The 18,980-nt window shown below is 48.4% G+C and overlaps 1 protein-coding gene across 1 annotated transcript; it reads right to left on the bottom strand.

Moving 5' to 3' along the window:
• Positions 1-10,742: 10,742 nt before the first annotated feature.
• On the bottom strand, positions 10,743-18,607 carry LOC119397930 (uncharacterized). The gene is made up of 4 exons (XM_037665233.2): positions 17,666-18,607; positions 12,682-12,750; positions 11,151-11,240; positions 10,743-10,860 (listed from the first exon to the last, which is right to left on the bottom strand). Exons 1-2 carry the CDS (start codon positions 18,593-18,595, stop codon positions 12,724-12,726), a joined length of 957 nt encoding a protein of 318 aa, XP_037521161.1. The 5' UTR covers positions 18,596-18,607; the 3' UTR covers positions 10,743-10,860; positions 11,151-11,240; positions 12,682-12,723.
• Between the last annotated feature and the right edge of the window lie 373 nt (positions 18,608-18,980).

Genomic DNA, 18,980 nt, shown 5'->3' with positions numbered 1-18,980 from the left:
CGTTGTTGCTAAGCGACCGGGTGGCGAGTTTTTCACGAGTGAGAAACGCGACGAGCGGCGAACGCCGGTGTTTCCGCCGACCACGCCGGTTGCTATAGCAGTGGTACATAAAAAAACATTTTATGCTTGAAGTTGCGTACTCCCGCCGATAGATATCAGCTGCCGTCACCAGACCGACGAACGCGCGCTGCTGCTGTTTTATCTGGTCGAACACGCCTCGCAAGCAAGCCGAGAAAGGTGCCCACCTAAGAGTATGCAGCGTGTTTCACGTAGCCAGAGCCAAGGATCTCTCTTTTTTTTTTTGAAAGCTGGTTAACCGTAACTGAATTAAAGCAATGGCATCAGGTGGCACTCGTTCAGGTATTTTTATAACGCGCTCAATTACTTAACATCGATTATGCAACATTCTTAATGTTCACACTACGGCTAAGTGTGTTTTCTTACGTTGCAGAGAGAATTCCAAAACGACCGATCCCATTTTTTGGTTGCAACGTACAAGCGATCGGCCTTGTACAAGCTGCGTGGTGATATTTTCCGGCGTTTAACGAGAGCCCGCGAAATATGATATACAACCACGTGACTGTGCTCATGCGCAACCGTGTAGCAGCGCTCTCATACGTGATTGAACCGAAACAACCGTGCGCGCGAACCGTCAACCTATCGCTTAGTAGGGACGACGGCGTTTTGACGAAATGTGAAGCCGATGCCTAGAGTCGACGCTGCTCATTTCGCCCCGGGACACGAGCACGGCTCGATCCTGAATTCGGTGATATGTTTTGTTGAAACCCATGTGGCCAGCGGTGACGTCATGGCGCGTAGCACGGAGCACATGTGTTCGCAATTTCTCATGACCCACTAATAGGAGGCGGGCACCGACAGCTGCGTAATTCTTTCTGTAGAGCCGGCCATCTTAGATACCAAAGCCATTGTTGCCAGTCGGCCGAACAGCTGAATCGAATTCCAGAAGGTGGCTAGGTCGGGAAAAAGTGGGTGGTTGACGGCTGCTAGTATCTCATCACGAGTGGTGGCTTTACATGAAGTTGTTTGTAGCGGGAGCTTCTAGGAACAGCCCGCGCCTTAGAACGCTGCCGGATGTAATCGCGGAGACCACGCATACAGCACCAGGAGCCCCGCAGGAGTACATAACTAAAGCATCCCAGATGTGGACTGAGCCGCCGCCGCCCCACCGCTTTACGTTTGGTTCCCCACCCTTCAGCAAAGCTGCCCCTATTGAACAAAGGGGCCCCCTCCTATCTTCTGTACCCTTGCTCCTTTCCCGTACGCTTCAGCCTACCGTTGTGTGCAATCGCTCGTTTCTTCTTTCTTGCAGGCTTCATCCCAGGCCGTAAGCCCCAGTTGAAGGTATAGGCGACGCCGTTGGCTGAGGCCAGCCAGACTGCTGAAGTGATACCCGCGCTTTGGGTATAGCTGTGTTCGCGTAAAATAAACATGTCCAAGACCGTCTATGCACACTGTACTCACCTTTTCTTGCGTACGGCGAGCGTGTTCGCTAGTGGAAAACTGCGTGGAGGCGTCCGCAGAGTCCGGCTCAGCTGTGTTCGAAGAGCGTCAATTCACAGATGCACGTGCATACGTTAATGCGGCTAAGGGGACACGAAGGACAGAATGTTTCATACTTTAAAGAAAGACGCAGTCGGAATGGAATTCAGAAATATTTTTTTGAAACATATTTTCCCTCTGCCTCGCGAGCCAGCGGTAAATTATTACGTGTAAGGAAGACGTGCGGGTCAGGGGACCGTTCTTTTGGTGAGCTGTTGTTGTTGTAATCTCTGCCACATGGCTCATACCCACTCTGGGGGATTGACAATCTACAATGTCCGCTTCATCTTCCTCTTTCATCTATCCAGCCCCGTTCGTGCGGCGTAATGACGATGATGATGATGATGATGTTCCTTCACATATGGCTCGTACCCACACTGGGGGATTGCCAAGAATTGTTCACGTGGGCCTAACAACAGCGACTACCTTTGCCTTTCTTTTTTACATTCCAAATTATCAATAATAACAGTTTTCTTTACGTATATATAGAAACAGAACGAAGCCGAGTCTAGAAATATAATGGTGAATTGTGACAGCAGTATGAATGCATCAGTATCCTTCGCCTTCTTGTTCAAACAGCCACCAGAAGACAAAGGACAAGTCGCTGTCCTGTTTATTCAGCGCCTTGTCATGTGCCTTCCTTCTTCCGTTGTCCCGTAGTTCTCGCTGTTTCACCGTAAATAGGCTGCTTTACCATCCCAGCTAAGAATTCTTGTCGCTACCTCCTTAGCCTTTACTTACTCAGATAATTCTGTCCGTAACGCAACACCGCGCCTTTCACAGCATAGCTGTTATGGCCGAGGTGTGCCGAGTGTCGTAGATAAAGGACTATCGTGAACCAGCACGAGATCTCGTCGTCTTCTTCTTTCTCTTCGTCATCTTCAGCTTCGCTCCCAGAACACGTGCGCCTACTTGCCCGGCGTGAGATGCAATAACTCCGATGGGCATGAGAACGAGTACAGAGAGAGAGAAAGAAAGGTGGAGAAAGAGAGAAATTCTTGGCGGAAAAATTTCTTGCTGAGGCGGGACTCGAACACGCGCCCCCACGATCCGAAGGCGAGCGCCGTGACCACTCGGCTATCCAGGCACGCTAGCAGAGCAAAGCATAGGTGGTGGGAAAGGGAAGTGAGTGTGTGGAGGAGAAATGTGAGGGTGAGGAAGAGGGAGAGAAGGAGGGGAGAATGTGTGAAGAGAGAGAGAACGAAAGAGATAGAAATAAAGGGAAGAGTGAAAAAGATAGAACGCGAGAGCATGACAATAGAGAGAGAGAGAAAAAGAAAGACATAGAAAGAAAGGGAAAGAGAAAAAGAAAGAGAAAGAGGAGAAAGGCATAAAAAAATAGAAAGACAGAGAAACAAATAGACGTATAGAGATAGAAAGACACAGACTCAAAAGATATTTAAATAAAGAACACAAGCATATCCATGTATAACATAGTATAGCTAGAGGTCGGAAAGAGATAGGTGAGAGAGTAAAAGCCTAGCCAAGTCAGGACCAGCTAAGTGCCCACCAGCTCTGCTGTGACCCAGCCATGCGCGACTTAGTGGAAGCTGCGCTATTTTTTCTTCTTTTTTTCATGGGAATGCATCGAACTTCATAGGAAGTACATGGAAGCATACACATAGAGATATACAGGGTGTTTCAAAAATGTGCCTGGAAATGCTCAAAAATAAGGAAAATGGAATATTTGCTCGCTGCCTTAATAATTAATTTTTCAGTAGCGGCAGACATATTAGCTAGAGACATCAATTACTGAAGTAATTAAAGAAATTAAATTAATTTGCTTTTGAACTTGTGGAGAAAGGTGGCCGGGTCGAATGGGAGAATTAGAGGCCTTCCTGTGAAGAGATCGTTGCTGCTTTGAGATTTAATTTCTTTAATTATTACCGTAATTGACGTCTCCATCCATCTTAACGTGTCTGCCGCTACAGGAAAAGTAACTGTGAAGGCAGCAGGCTAATATTCTAGTTCCCTTATTTTTGAGTATTTTACGAGACATGCCTTGAAACACACTGTATGTAGTACAATGAATATCGACTGCAACCCTCGACTTACCATTTCCGAGCTCAAACTTACGAAGCCTTCTCAGAACCTCCATAGAATGCCGCTAATGACATTCGAACCTACTAGATCACGTTCACAAGCCGATTGTCTTACACACTGGCTAAGCGCATTTGCAGGTATATGTGAACCATCCGTACCGGCGACGGAGCTGCAACGGCGTTCGTTCCCAACCGCGGCGGTGCAAGCAAGATGCCCAAAGGCGCATGCGTAAGCTTTCTGCCACTTGCTCACCGGCACGAGTACGTCGCATACGCTTAATGTGAGGGCAGTGGGGAGACACAAGGCCCTCCCGGTATCCAAACTCACTAGAATGAGTTTGGATACTGGAAGGATACTGGACAGTGGATCAGCACAACTCAATCGAATGCACATCATGCCTAATAGACGTGCACGCGCACACTCAACACATTTAAATAACGAAATTATTATATTGCCCGGCCTCGTTGAGTCGTAGGTGCATGACATTGGAAGAAAGACAGCAGCCCACAGTTGGGTGATTGATGCAGGAACTTTTGTGCCAACAAACGCAACAAAGCCAAAAATTCACAACGTTATCTTTTTCGAGAAAAAAATTCGGCAGATCCCACGCCTTGTGGGAATCGGTTTCATGCGAAGCAGTCAGCGAGTGGTTCTATGCTACATTTTTTTTGCTTTGAGTCAAGCGTTACGAGGTGAATCGACGTGTTTCAGTAAGTGTAGTAGTTTCCTGCACATCCTGGTCTTACCAGACACGTCGAAAACACTGGCGTTTAAAGGGTAACCTATGGCCTGACGTAACGTCGGCACTCAAGTTAGAGCACATACGTCTGTATTATCGAAACGAAGTGCATTTTATGGCGCGATGATGTGAATATTGCATACGTAACTTTCGTTAGCGTATTCATCCGAGTTCGAGCGACGCTTGAATACAGCTTGCTGAATCATAGGAATACAAATGTAATATTTATTAGACTGCTATGAAAGCGGAGCCAACACTGGAACCACAGACGTTAACCCGACATGACGCCTGCATCGTAGGAGTACATATGTAGCGCTTATTGCTTTGTTATAAATTAGATAACCAGCACTACAACCACAATTGACGTTGCACCGACACTACGCATGCATAGGGTGCTTTTCCAGAGCAGTTTCCAGACCTGGCGCGGCTCTGTGGTAGAATACCTGACTGCCACGCAGAATGCTTGGGTTCGATTACTGCTGGGATCCTGATTTTTATTCGTTGCATTCGTCTGGTCAACGCTGCAGGTGCCGATTTTTACCAATGTGTGTAGCCGCCGTTCTTTGGTCGACAAACCGACATACTATCAATCGCCTGTGGCGCGTACCGTATACTCATGGTAAACGGGTAAGTGCCACACGTGTCTGGAGGAAAGGGTTTGACGACGTACGCAACATGATTTTGACGTGATTCATGTCATGACAAGACAGTCATATTCGTCAAGTCCTCTTACCCTCCCACGCTAATTTTGGTCTATCACGGCGATCACAAGAAAAATCACGAGAGCACCCAGATGTAGTCGGCTAGATAGATAGATATTGTCACGTAAGTGACGGCGCGCTGGCCGGCGCCCCGATAGACAAAACACAGCGACTGCGTCGGCAATAAACTTATGAAGCGTTTTATTGGGCTAACTTGTGCCCTAAAGTGAAGGAATCAGCCGAGGACGGTAGACGACCGCGTGGCCGAACGGTGGGCGTCAGACTGCCAGGGGGGCGTATGTCGCAATCGCTTATCTGGTCCGTATACGTCACGTTCGGGCTTCAGGCTGGCGAACGGCTACGCTTGATAACAAGGAACAGCGTTGAAACGGATAAAGAGTCCGATAACACATTGCGGCCTTGCTTCCTTTAAACGCACGTGGCATTGCCCCTCCGCGAAAAAGAGCATCGTCTCGATGCTAAAACGAGACTAGATACAAACCGAGAAAACGCAACAAGATCAACAAAAATGCTACAATTGCATCTAGCATAGTCGTGACTGGGCGGCCGAAGACCAGCTCAAAAGGTGTCACCTTTGTCGTCTCCTGTGGTGCGGTGTTGTACGCGAACGTGACGTACGGGAGAATGTCATCCCAAGTCTTATGCTCGACGTCGACGTACATGGCGAGCATGTCGGCGAGTGTCTTATTCAAACGCTCCGTGAGGCCGTTTGTCTGCGGGTGGTAGGCAGTGGTTCGCCGATGGACAGTGTTGCTCAAGCGTAGGATCTGCTGTGTGAGGTCTGCGGTGAATGTCGTACCTCTGTCGGTGATAAGGACTTCGGGTGCACCATGACGGAGGACGATGTTCTTCACGAAGAAGCTAGCGACCTCGGTTGCACTGCCGGACGGCAATGCCGCTGTCTCGGCGTAGCGTGTCAGGTAGTCTGTAGCTACCACTATCCACTTGTTCCCGTAGGTCGACGTTGGAAAGGGGCCAAGCAGATCCATCCCTATTTTCTGGAATGGTTTCTCTGGTGGTTCAATTGGTTGCAGGAGGCCGGCGGGCCTTGTTGGCGGTGTTTTCCGACGTTGACAATCTCGGCAGGTTTTCACGTAGCGTGCGACGTCCGCGTTCAGGCCAGGCCAATAGTATTTTTCTTGGATTCTTCGCAGAGTTCTAGTGAACCCCAGATGCCCTGCCGTCGGCTCGTCGTGAGACGCCTCCAAAACCTCTTGCCGTAGATTGACTGGCACCACAAGCAGGTATGTGGTTTTCTGTGGCGTGAAGTTTTTCTTCACAAGCACGTCGTTGCGAATACACAGTGATGAAATCGCGCGCCTGAACGCCTCTGGCGGCGAATCACTCTTGCCTTCAAGGTATTCAAGCACGGCACGTAGATCAGGATCGGCGCGTTGATCGTGTGCAAAGGTGTCAGAAGCCACGGGCCCAAGAAATGCATCGTCGTCGTCTTCGTGTGGCACAGTGGTATCAACGGGGGCTCTCGAAAGGCAGTCGGCGTCTGTGTGCTTTCGTCCTGACTTATAGACGACGGTGACGTCGTACTCCTGCAGTCGCAAGCTCCAACGAGCAAGACGACCTGAAGGGTCCCTTAGGCTAGCAAGCCAACACAGAGCGTGGTGGTCAGTGACGACCTTGAAGTGCTTCCCATAAAGATACGGCCGAAATTTTGTGACAGCCCAAACAACAGCGAGGCATTCCTTTTCTGTCGTTGAATAGTTCGATTCAGCTTTCGACAGGGACCTGCTCGCGTAGGCGATGACTCGCTCGAGGCCGTGGTTCTTTTGAATCAACACTGCACCGAGTCCCACGGCGCTTGCATCTGTGTGGACCTCGGTTTCAGCGCGTTCGTCGAAGTGTCCTAGTATTGGCGGCGACTGCAAGCGTCTTTGAAGTTCGCGAAACGCGTCCTCTTGGGGCTTCTGCCATTTAAACTGCACGTCGGGCTTCGTAAGGCGTGTGAGCGGTTCGGTTATTCGTGAGAAGTCTCTTACAAAACGCCTGTAGTAGGCACAGAGGCCCAAGAACCTACGGACAGCTTTCTTGTCACGGGGCGTCGGGAAGCTTTCGATGGCTGCCGTCTTGTGGGGATCCGGTCGGACGCCTTCCCAACTGACTACGTGTCCTAGAAACAGTAGCTCTTCATAGGCGAAGCGACATTTCTCCGGCTTCAGAGTGAGTCCCGACGCCTTAATCGCCTCTAGCACGGTCTGCAGCCTGTGAAGATGCTCGTCGAAGGTTGATGCAAAAACGACAACGTCGTCGAGATAGACGAGACATGTCTGCCATTTCAGCCCGGACAACACCGTGTCCATGACACGCTGAAATGTCGCTGGTAGATAGATAGAAGCGCTCAAAGTGCCAAATGTTTCCTAGAAATGCTTCGCATTTAAAACAAGAAGAGAACCGTTGAGTAAAACAAAAACAGAAGAAAGCAAAGACATGCACACAGCCACCACCAGTAATGGTAGAAACATTTCGCAGCACCCAAGCAACATGTCTCCGACAAGCATTCAATATCTAATAGTTCCCTATGCATATTTCTAGACCGAGAAAAGATGTACATCCCCGCTAAACTCTTCATCACATCGCACACCGACTGTTCCCGTCAACCAAAAAAGTAAGTGCAACGAAAATTACGAAAGCAGAGTTGTAAAAATTGAGAAAAGCGAGGAGGAAGGTGAATTTAGTGTGGCGCATCCATGTAGCGGTTGACTACATTGAACACAATCGTACAAGGTATCGTTGAACATGACAGCGAATGTCTGTATAAAAGGCTTGTCTTTGCAGAAATTATCTGTACAGAGTCCTACTTCCGTTATCCCCACAGAATCTCGCATCTCCTCAAGCCAATACGACGTATCGATAAATTCAAATGCCTCCACAAACTGTGTACAAGCAACCAGCTCCTTAGTCAGCAACATTCGAAGCTTGCAGACTGAGGAGCTGGGTGGTAGCAAGCGCGGGCCTCGCTACCGATCGGACTTAGTGGCCCAAGTTTGCGACAGGTCTCAAGTTGAGGTCTGAGGTTATAACTCGTAACAAGCAAGCAGGCTCTGGGCCAAGGCGACTAAGGCATGCACGTCATGACAGCCTTGGATAGACCCGGGAGGGCAGCGGAGGTGTAGGCGGTCGCTGGAGCCTGTGGTCAAGCTGCAGCTTGGTGTCATGGATGAGGCAGGGAGAGGGAAGAACCAGGTGAGCAGCTGAGCCATGACCACGCAAGTCCGATAGGAGGAGATTTAATATTCCAGCTCCACGAAGAACGATCTCATTCTCACCCGTTAGCTTCCCGCCTACAAGACTAGCCACAGTTTTGGAGTAGAAGCCGGGATTTGCCTTTTCGTGCCCAGCCCATCCAAAGCAGAAAGCCGTCCACGAAAACTAAGGCTTGCGTGCGTCTTTATTTATTCGAGGCTCCAAGGGTGTTGTCATAGAGCAATAGAATGTCCCAAGAAAGTGTGCTTCTGGCTAAACCGTACTTCTAGTACGGGCATCTAGGAAACAGTCTTCGAGCGCGTGCTTTTGTATGTAACGTTTCAGTGGATTTGTTCACACTTCACAATGTCCCTAATCCTTGCGTCCCACTCCGTGCCCACAGATCTATAAGATCCCAACGGAAATAGTTGACGCTCTTTGCATTCATAGTAATGTTCCACCTGCTTCAGCACGCCTTCGTTAAACGTACTAACCAGTGAAATGGAATATCTAGCCTACTTGAGCTGAAAACAGGATAGTTCCTTTGCCATGTGGCGCTGGTCATAATATGGTTTGAATCTTCCTGTAATTAATGAAGGGGATAGTAAATTTGTTTTATTATACCCCGAGAATTGAACACGCACGCGGCATGCTTTTTATTGCCTTCATTAGGTTTAAAGATGAATGCCTCGGTTTTCGAGGGTTTATGTCAACTCTCGTGCTGTCTGTTTTGCCGTACCGTGTCCCGTGTTTATTTTTCTGAAGTACCATGATGTATTTCGACGTCCATAATGCCCTCAGGCACTAAAGCTACTCCTTTACCTTCGTCGACAGAAGCGTGATGGTCCATAGCATGCATTATGGCGAACATAAGAAAACATCGCAATTAAAACGAGGAATAAAGAAGACTGAAGAAGACTGGACGCACAACACCTTACTCAGTGTTCTTTAGTCCTAGTTTTATTTGCGCTGTTTTCTTATAGTCGCCATGAGTGAATGCCAACTTACCCAGTTCTCTGAATCCTAATAACCGGCATTAGCAGGGCACTTCCAGTCATCAAGTGTGGGGAACGTCTAAGGACTTTAGTACTGTGCTAGACCTAGACTTGTTCATTCATTTTTCCCGACCATTTCTCGACCACTGCGGCAGCATTTCGATGGGGCGAAAGGCACGGATATCGGTGTAATTTGATTTAGGTGAACATTAAAGAACTCCCTGTGGCAAAAATTCGGAGTGCCCCACTATGACGTGCCTCATAACCAATTCACTTTCCGCACGTAAAACTCCAAAATTGCGGTCTCTTTCCCCACCAGCTCTCCATGCAAAAACACCTGAACGCCAGAATTTTATTGTCTACTTATGAAGGTTCGCAAAGGCTCCAGACAATGGCGAATAAAACTACCCCTATTTACATGTCCACTGGCGCTTTTAATAAATGCACTCTCTTAATTGACTGCTTCGAAATGTAATGTGTCTTTCTTAGTTCTGAGAGCGTCAAACGTAATACATGGTAGAGTTATGCATCATGTAATTTTAACGCGAAAGCGTTTCTCGGCTTGGTTAGCGAAAGCAGGCGCCCAGCTGGCGTCCGCAAAAACCGTGTCCGGAAAGCACATGACCTTTGTCACCGGAAAAGACACCGGTGGCCATAATAACTGCAACCCCTGCGGCGTTGGAGATGGTTCACAGGGAAAGCCTTGCAGCAGAAGAAGTCCCGACTCGTAATGGAGAAGTGAAGCACCGCGTAACACGGGTGCACGACACAGCATCAACAAAGGCAGCGCGCCCTTGACCGCCGTGTTAGTGTCAGTTGACCTTCGACAGAACTCCTCGGGAACACAACTTTTCAGCATTCCTCCGAACAACAGCCTAGCCAAAAGAGACGCCTTCGTGTTCTCGTCTCGTAAGAATGTGGTTAGGGGTCCTGTGAAACTTTTTATTGAATGAACAACACAGGCTGCTGTACAGAGGAACGTACAAAGAGAAAACATAACGTGAAAACATGTCTGGCCACGACAAACAAGGGAGCATAGCAAAGCTGATTCTGAAGGAGTATTAATGCAGTCATGAAACCTACAGCAATACACATGTAACACCATTTGAATAGCGACTTAAGGTCGATGAGAGGCAGAATTTGTGACAAACAAAATGGAAAATGGTATACCTTAATCGGGTAGGACCGCAAGGCTTCAGTGTGATGTCACGAAACTCAAGCTAATAACATTCAGATGACCACATTCTCAGAATACAGTGGTGCTTGTTTAAGGTTAAGCAGCGCAGGTTGTTTGCAGTCCTTCTTTTGAGCAAAGAGATGCATAATTGTCTGTGTCAAAGCTGGCCCTCGCCTTTGACCGGATACACTGTATCTAATGAAGGGGCGAGTGACGATGCTGGTGATCAAGCATAATGTGTAGAACACTAAAGGTATGCCATGTGCTGCCACCAACGCCTCCACCGATTGCTAAAACCGACACCTGCATGGGCGATTAACATTTAGCTCACGACGACGTAGACGCTGCTCTTTCGCGCATGCGCTGACTTAGTTCGTCGCTCGTCTGCACCAGGATTACCGTGAGCGTTATGAGAGATCCCACAATCTGCAAAAAAAGAGATAGAAAGATAGACGTACCGTTCAGTGCAAATTTAGGCTGACACTGTCGTCTTCGCCATCACTACTACAACAAAGGAAACAGTAATAATCTCGCTGCTGGCAAATTGCAAAAATTAAGGTGTGGCTCGCCTCATCACTGCAACAAGCAGAAAGCGGGTAATCTGAACAAACACACTGGAGTTGGCTATGTTAACAACTAGCAAAGAGGAGGAAGTTTCGCGAGTTGGCTCAAGACTGCGTAGCTCTGCCAAAGCGGATCACGTGGTTCTGACGTACCGAGACGACGAGCTGCTTGTCTAGGCGAAAGAAGCCCGATCCGCTGATGCTCATCCCGTCAGGGTCGATGGTATAGTGCAAGAACTCAACCTGCGTGACAGAAAAGAAGGAAATTAAGGCTGTGATGGCATTGATTGGGTAGAAAACGGAAGGATGGGGGGGGGGGGGGGGCGTTGTGTCCTTACGGTAAAAAACATGGCGGTCAGGCAGAGCAATAAACAGGATCTCTTTTGTGATCAAGATACACTTTACAAAAAACTACAGCACGCGCAGTGACGCACTTAAAGTGTGTGGTTCCACGAGCAGCGCCAGTGTGAAACGGTAAAACCGTCCAGGAGTTTATGTGGCTCTATCGGCGCCATTTGCCCGCACGGAAGTAAGCGTGGCATCGTGTTTGCACGTGACAAATTAAGAAGAAGGCTGTGGTTACAATGTATCGGCAAACATCGTAGTACGTGTGATTGAACTGCGGCTTTAGCGACAACGTGCTCAAGAACTCCGGACTGTTTTAAGTGTATACTAACACCAATACTCGTGTTAATCGGTTCGGACGCATAATTTAAACGTCAGCTTAAACAACACAAAAGACCGCGAAGGAAATAACGAAACACAGCGCCGTTAATCTGCGGTTCATTTTTTTTTTTTGCGGTCTTGGGTATTGTTTGTGGTGCATTTTAAATTATGCGCCATGAGTGTGTTTAGTGAGCGAGGAAAATGTGCACCTGCAATTGATATGAACTTTAATGCTGCAGTAACTTTACAATCACGATGCGTCGCTGAGGAACTCAAGTCATGCCAGGCTAAAGAAGAGCCGCTGTTGTTTAGTGCAGCTTGCTTGGACGTCAACAATTTACGGCTCATCAAAGCTTCACGTTCCCAACAGAACTGTTTCATTGCATGATGCACATTACAGACGAATACGTGGACATGCTAGACAACTTCGTTGCACATGTTTATGGAATTGCTGTCCAAATGCAAAAGCGATGCTGCCGGAATGCCCGGACGTCCGTGTGCTGCCCTTCCGCCTGGCGGTGATAATATGGCGGTGACGACTCGCGAAAAAATGGCATCAGTAAACTGAAGGGCAACTACTGAAAGACGACATTTTTCGTGGCAGATCTGATTCGCGTAAGAGAAAAAAGAAAAAAAATATCCGCGACAGTGTTTCAAGTGACGAAGGCTTTCTATGCACAGCTACTTAGACGGTGTCAAAAGGTTACGGGGTGGGGAGGCCGTAATGTGGATTCCTTGTTCCTACTCGCCAAAAGAGCGCTTATCAAAATAGCATGGGCTGCTAGTTAAACATTATCACAGAACTCACACCTCGACTGTAATTGACGCAGACTATCACACACAGCCTGTAATTCCAAAACTTATGACCCAGTAAGATACTTGCGCAAGACTTTTTTTCTTTACTACGCTAATCGTATACTAAAACAAATGTGCCACAACCGACGCAAACCGTCAATTGCATCGGATCCATTATTATGCTGTATACACGAATTAGACATGCAAGATACATTCACCTCACCTGTCTAAAATAAGAGTCTGTAGCGTTGAGCGTTGACGTCCTTCAGGCAACTTCCTTGAGCTTGTGCGCCTGGAACAAGGACGCGAAAAAAAAAATGGAGGCGATCGTAATCCTTGACTTAGATGTCTGGCAGTCGCGTGTCGGCGTCAGTATGCCCTGGACCTCGGGTTAGCTTCGCGTTTGGTTGCGCTGCCGAAGCGGATCTCAGAAGCCACGTAGAAATAAGCGCGTGGTTGAGATCTGCTCCGCCAGGTGCAGCAACAATACCAGCTTCTCGCAAAAAAGAAAAAAAAACCGTCCGCTCTTTCAATGAACTCATTCAATTAATTTCCCTTAATTATCCTGACAGTTAGATGGCACTTATCTTTAGCAGACTTATGCTCCGATATCAAACGTGTCCGATATAACCATTAGTGTGAGCCAGAACCATCGATTTCGTACCAGTTTTATTTTGAGAAGACTTTTTCCTGAATATTCGGAATGCCGGGAGTAAGTGCTCGTAACTCATTTCTCAAAACACCAAGCCTGCTTATTCTTGCTTTTAGTTTTTATTTTTTCTAATTTCCTTCCGTGATCACCCCGCTTATCTTGCGTCAAACTCATTTTTTTAGAACGTTTGGCGCCTGTATCGCGTTCCAGTTGCCCAAGAAAGAGGGGCAGCTTGGTTGATTTTGACACGTTGGTCCCTAGGTCCCCCCACGGTCACACTGCGCTACACTTTCGTGAGTGCATTGAGTTCGATGAAGCGGGCGACCCGGTCAGCGGCGATCTTGTGTCCGGCCGGGTCCGTCGAGCGCAGCAAGGTCTTACATTTCTGGTCCCAGCGGGGGAGCGTCTGCCAGACATTCCAGGGGAATGTAAGTAGGCGTAGCGCGGGGATGGTTGCGTTGGGTACAGGAGGGTCGTGTATGTGGACGAGTGGATGTGGAAGATGAAATAGCTAAGGGAGAAGAAGGTGCGGATCTGAAGGAGGTGGCACAATATTCATTGAAATCTTTTCTCGTGACAGCTAACGCTACACATGGACTGCGCCGACGTCACGATCGGCCAACATATTTCTTCAGACAAGTTCCTGAAGAGTGCGAGATGCGCACTTTTCATGTTATCGTCGTATAATTTATTGCAGTCATACCAACAACGTCACATTTATATTATCAACCACTACGCAAGCTATCGCAACGACGTTTTCTTTTTTTAAACGCAGATAGACATGCACCTGCCGCGCTCGGGAAACGGTGCAGCATGAAGATATCGATATAAGACTTACGCGAACCGTATCCACGAGCTTATTACGGCTACCCCCGTTGAGTGAAGCGTAATTGAAACCGTTCTGGCATTCAAGCTATTTCGCCTTTTACCAATGCGTAGCGTCAGCCAATCCGGATTTCGCGTGCTCCTCTATATGTCACTGAACTCCTCTGCCGCAGTGTTTATCTAACACAACCAAATGCCACGCCAAGAACACGCCGGAGTGCTAACCGCGTGTAATGACCTGAGCGACCTACTGATGTTAGACAAATGAGTGCCAGACGCTCGCGACACTTTCACCAAAACAGTTGGTTTACTTGCGCTTAAATTTAGCGCTGCTAGAGATAGCGTCTCATCGCGAATTTAGTCAACTACTGCATTTGCTAGCGTTATGATTTCTTTATCAATTCATGATAAACTCTAAGTGCGCGTCTTCTATGGCAATGCGGAGATGATACTGATAGAGAAGATGGTGATTTTCCTGAAACGGATTGGTCGCGCTATCTTTCATCGCTATCGCCTAACGCGCCTTCGCGTGTGCGGTATTAAAGAGGTGTTGCCGTTCCGCTGCATGAAATGCGTCATTTTGTGTGAAAAATGTGAGCACCAGTTAACCGCGAGTTTAGCTTTGGATGAAAATCAGGGTCCGTATTCCTGCGGGAAAGCTGTTCGTAAGAAAACATTTAGGCCAATCCTGATGATAGACATACCGTTAGCGAAGGCGGCTGGTTAATGGTGAAACGCGGTTACGATAGAGGCCCTGCACTTCACTCACTCGTATTTGGACAAGCATGCCATAGTCGGGTACGAAATTACAAGGGTTAAATGTAAACATTTCGAGAGACGTCTAACTGGCTGGGTATAAAGAATTCAAGAAGTTAAAATGGCTCCGCCCAAAGCTTTAGAAATATGGGCTCGACGTTCCGAGGCCTGTTCGGTCCTTTCCTCAGGAGGTGACAATATTGGCTGTGGACATGGCGTCGCCTTCTTCACAGGATCCGCCAAAACAGGAACGATGTAAGGAGGACGGAAACGAAACGCAGCTAGCGCTCTTGCAGATCACTCTGAGAAGCGTGACCATGAAACCGATTTTGACGGCACTTCTGTGATCGACACCGAAACGAACCCGAGAAGGAGGCTCTTACTAAAGTCGTGGAACATTCAGAACATTCCTGGTAACATCAAGCGCTAGCTGGGAACGATGCCTTCTGTGGCACGGCTTTCATGGCGCGATGGAGACGAAGCCGAGGCAAGAGGACAAAGCAACGCCGCGACCACAACCAACACAGTCACGTACCCCACGAGGAAAAACGCTGGCAGATCCCACGCATTGTGGGAATCGATGCAATGCGAAGCAGCCAGCAAAGAGCTGCATACATCGTCTTGTATGTTATTGAGGAAAATGCGTGTCATGGTTTTCATGTTAACTCCTAATATTTATGTTCGTCACACAGTAACATCGCGCAATACCAACTTCGGGGTAGATCAAGCTAGCGAAACGGCCGCCAGCGCGCCATGAGCGTGGCACGTAAGTCATGCTGTACATGACATGTGTATCATGACTTTCATTTTAACTCGTGTTATTTTGTTCGTCACACAGTCACATCGCAAGATACCAATTTCGGTGTATATCAAGCTAGCGAAACGGCTGCTAGCGCACCATGAGCGTGGCACGTAAGTCATGCTGTACATGACATGCGTGTCATGATTTTCATGTTAACTCGTATTATTTATGTTCGTCACACAGTCACGTCACAAGATACCAATTTTGGTGTATATCAAGCTAGCGAAACGGCCGCCAGCGCACCATGAGCGTGGCACATGACACGCGTGTCATAATTTTCATGTTAACTCCTGTTATTTATATTCGTCACACAGTCACGTCGGAAGATACCAATTTCGGGGTAGATCAAGCTAGCGAAACGGCCGCCAGCGCACCATGAGCGTGGCACGTAAGTCATGCTGTACATGACATGCGTGTCATCATTTTCATGTTAACTCGTGTTTTTATGTTCGTCACACAGTCACGTCGCAAGATACCAATTTTGGTGTATATAAAGCTAGCGAAACGGCCGCCAGCGCGCCATGAGCGTGGCACGTAAGTCATGCTGTACATGACATGCGTGTCATGATTTTCATGTTAACTCGTGTTTTTATGTTCGTCACAGAGTCACGTCACGCAATACCAATTTCGGGGTAGATCAAGCTAGCGAAACGGCCGCCAGCGCACCATGAGCGTGGCACGTAAGTCATGCTGTACATGACATGCGTGTCATAATTTTCATGTTAACTCCTGTTATTTATATTCGTCACACAGTCACGTCGGAAGATACCAATTTCGGGGTAGATCAAGCTAGCGAAACGGCCGCCAGCGCCCCATGAGCGTGGCACTTAAGTCATGCTGCACATGACATGCGTGTCGAGATTTTCATGTAAACTCGTGTTATTTATGTTCGTCACAGAGTCACGTCACGCAATACCAATTTCGGGGTAGATCAAGCTAGCGAAACGGCCGCCAGCGCACCATGAGCGTGGCACGTAAGTCATGCTGTACATGACATGCGTGTCATAATTTTCATGTTAACTCCTGTTATTTATATTCGTCACACAGTCACGTCGGAAGATACCAATTTCGGGGTAGATCAAGCTAGCGAAACGGCCGCCAGCGCCCCATGAGCGTGGCACTTAAGTCATGCTGCACATGACATGCGTGTCGAGATTTTCATGTAAACTCGTGGTATTTATGTTCGTCACACAGTCACGTCGCAAGATACCAATTTTGGTGTCTATCAAGCTAGCGAAACGGCCGCCAGCGCACCATGAGCGTGGCACGTAAATCATGCTGTACATGACATGCGTGTCAAGATTTTCATGTTATGACTTGTCACTGATGTTCATCATACAGTCATGTTACGCCGTACCAATTTTGGTGTACATTCGATTAACCAAGCGACCAGGAGAGCACAAAGTCGTAGGCGGCTAGATAGATAGATACGCTCAAAGTCGCAGAAGTTCGCTAAGAAATGCTTCGCATTTAAAAATTAAACAGGACCCGAAACGTCTCGTCCTTCTGTAAAACTTTGGCTGGAGCCATTTCAGCTTCTGGAACTTTCAATGATTGTGGCATTTGCACCTTAAAGGCGAATGCAAACCGACTTGTGCGAACGAGTGCGCGCTCTAGACGGATTTCGTGAGCAGGACGGCTGGTGACCCAGACATCGGAAAAAAACTGCCGAGTGGGCTACACGAGCGCGACTATTTCTTTAGTCGCGATTGCAATCGCCTGCCAGGCTTCGGTCGTCTGGTAGAAGTCTGCACTGCATTCTTGAGTTGTGTCCGACTATAGAGTTTCAGTTCGCTGCAGGCGCGTAGCGAGGATTTTTTTCGGCGGGGCGGGCAGGCTAAAGGCCTAATTGTTCTAAAGAGTCTTTCCATGCCAAAAAGAAAAAAAAGTTGCCCGGGAATATAGAAGGCTGGACGAATTTCAAGGGGGGGGGGCTGGTCTCCTTCCCTTGCCTACGTGCCTGGTTCGCTCTTTCCTGTTCCTGACCCACCGCGCTACATATAATCGACGATATACGAAAAAAAAAAAAACAAAACAACAAGAGAAGCGCATCAACGTATTGATTAGCAAAGGAGCAGGCAGCTGTAGACTCACTTCAATATCTGAAGCGAAATCGCGTCGACTGACAGCCTTGACGCGGCGCAGTTATGTTATTGACAGTCGCACACTCACCTCATCCCGCAGGGTCTGACTGATGCATGCCAGTTCCAGGAAGCTGAGAAATATGTAGGCGGCGTAGCAGAGGCTCAGGCACACGTCCGCACGGAAGACGCCGGCCTTCAGTGCGGTGTACAGCGTGATGCATACCATCCACACCAGTGTCCCCGACGATAGGATAATGGCGGTGCTCCAGATGCCGTTGATGAAACATTTCAGCTCTCGGACTTCGCACACGCGCTGTCGCACCGACTCGACCGTCAGCGATGCCCACCGTCCACGTCGCAGCGCCGCGACGGGCGTTCCCCGCGAAACGGCGGCGCAGCATTTTTCGAAAGTCACTCTCTGCGCCCGCACGTACCACACGAGGACCTCGCCGACCGATCTCAGCAAGAGGTACACCAACGAGTCGTAAAAGAAGTACACCGCCACGCAAAAGAACCTGGCGACCTGTCTGGGAGCTCTTTTGGAGCTGTTTGTAGCCATGGAGATAACCAGAATACCGGCCATCGACACTGCTACCGTTAATATACACAGTCTAATGATGCTCACAATCCAGTCTCGCTTCAGTGCTTCGCGCCCGGAGGGGCGCTTGAAGGCCGACCGTTTCTCGTATTCCTTACACTTGTGGAAGAAGTCTAACAGCCTGCCGGAATGGAACGCCATGCAGCCGAAGTTGACGACCACCTTTACCATCAGCGCTACGTTGAGGAGCGTCGAAACAGCGTCCGCGAACTGGCGGCTAAAGTCCAGTCTCGCTAACCGGCCAATCAGCAATCCGCCTTCGAAGTAAAGGCACACACAAAACAAAGCGAGAGCGTAGGCGGTGTACGCCGTCTTCAACGTTGCCCTGGCGTCGTGCAACCGTCTCCCGTTTAAGTCGAAGATGAAAAAGCATCCGAAGAACTGGCACAATAGACGACAAAAGGTGAAATTTTCTACCATATAACAACCATTTTTAATTCTTGGTGGACTGATCATGCTGCGGCACCTCGCTGCAGTAGGCTTGCGGGGTATGCTGAAATTAAACAGAAAGGGTGAGAGGCTCGCTCGTACTGCAGTTATGTATATAACTTGGAAGCACCGCTTCAGAAAACCAAGGCAAGAAAAAGTAAAGTTCTTTCCGGTGTAGTTTTTTTTTTGCTTATCTGCGTCGCAAACAGCCACTGTATACGTATAGTACTTAACCATAAATAGCCACACAGAGAAGTTCGATTTCTTAACTTCATACACAACACCGGCCTAACGGCGCACATTTAGGGTAAGGCGGGGCAAAATTAGACGCGGGGCAAAACGCGACATTTTGACTTTGCCGCCCTCTACAGCTAAT

This window comes from Rhipicephalus sanguineus, chromosome 6, assembly GCF_013339695.2.
Source record: "Rhipicephalus sanguineus isolate Rsan-2018 chromosome 6, BIME_Rsan_1.4, whole genome shotgun sequence".
Taxonomy (NCBI): domain Eukaryota; kingdom Metazoa; phylum Arthropoda; class Arachnida; order Ixodida; family Ixodidae; genus Rhipicephalus; species Rhipicephalus sanguineus.
This window is presented reverse-complemented; position numbering and strand designations above follow the sequence as displayed.

Coding starts and splice junctions, on each gene's coding strand:
- LOC119397930 (XM_037665233.2), bottom strand. CDS start 18,595: ATGGTAGAAAATTTCACCTTTTGTCGTCTATTGTGCCAGTTCTTCGGA. Junction 12,751..17,665: donor GTCAGACCCTGCGGGATGAG/GTGAGTGTGCGA, acceptor TCCTTGTTCCAG/GCGCACAAGCTCAAGGAAGT.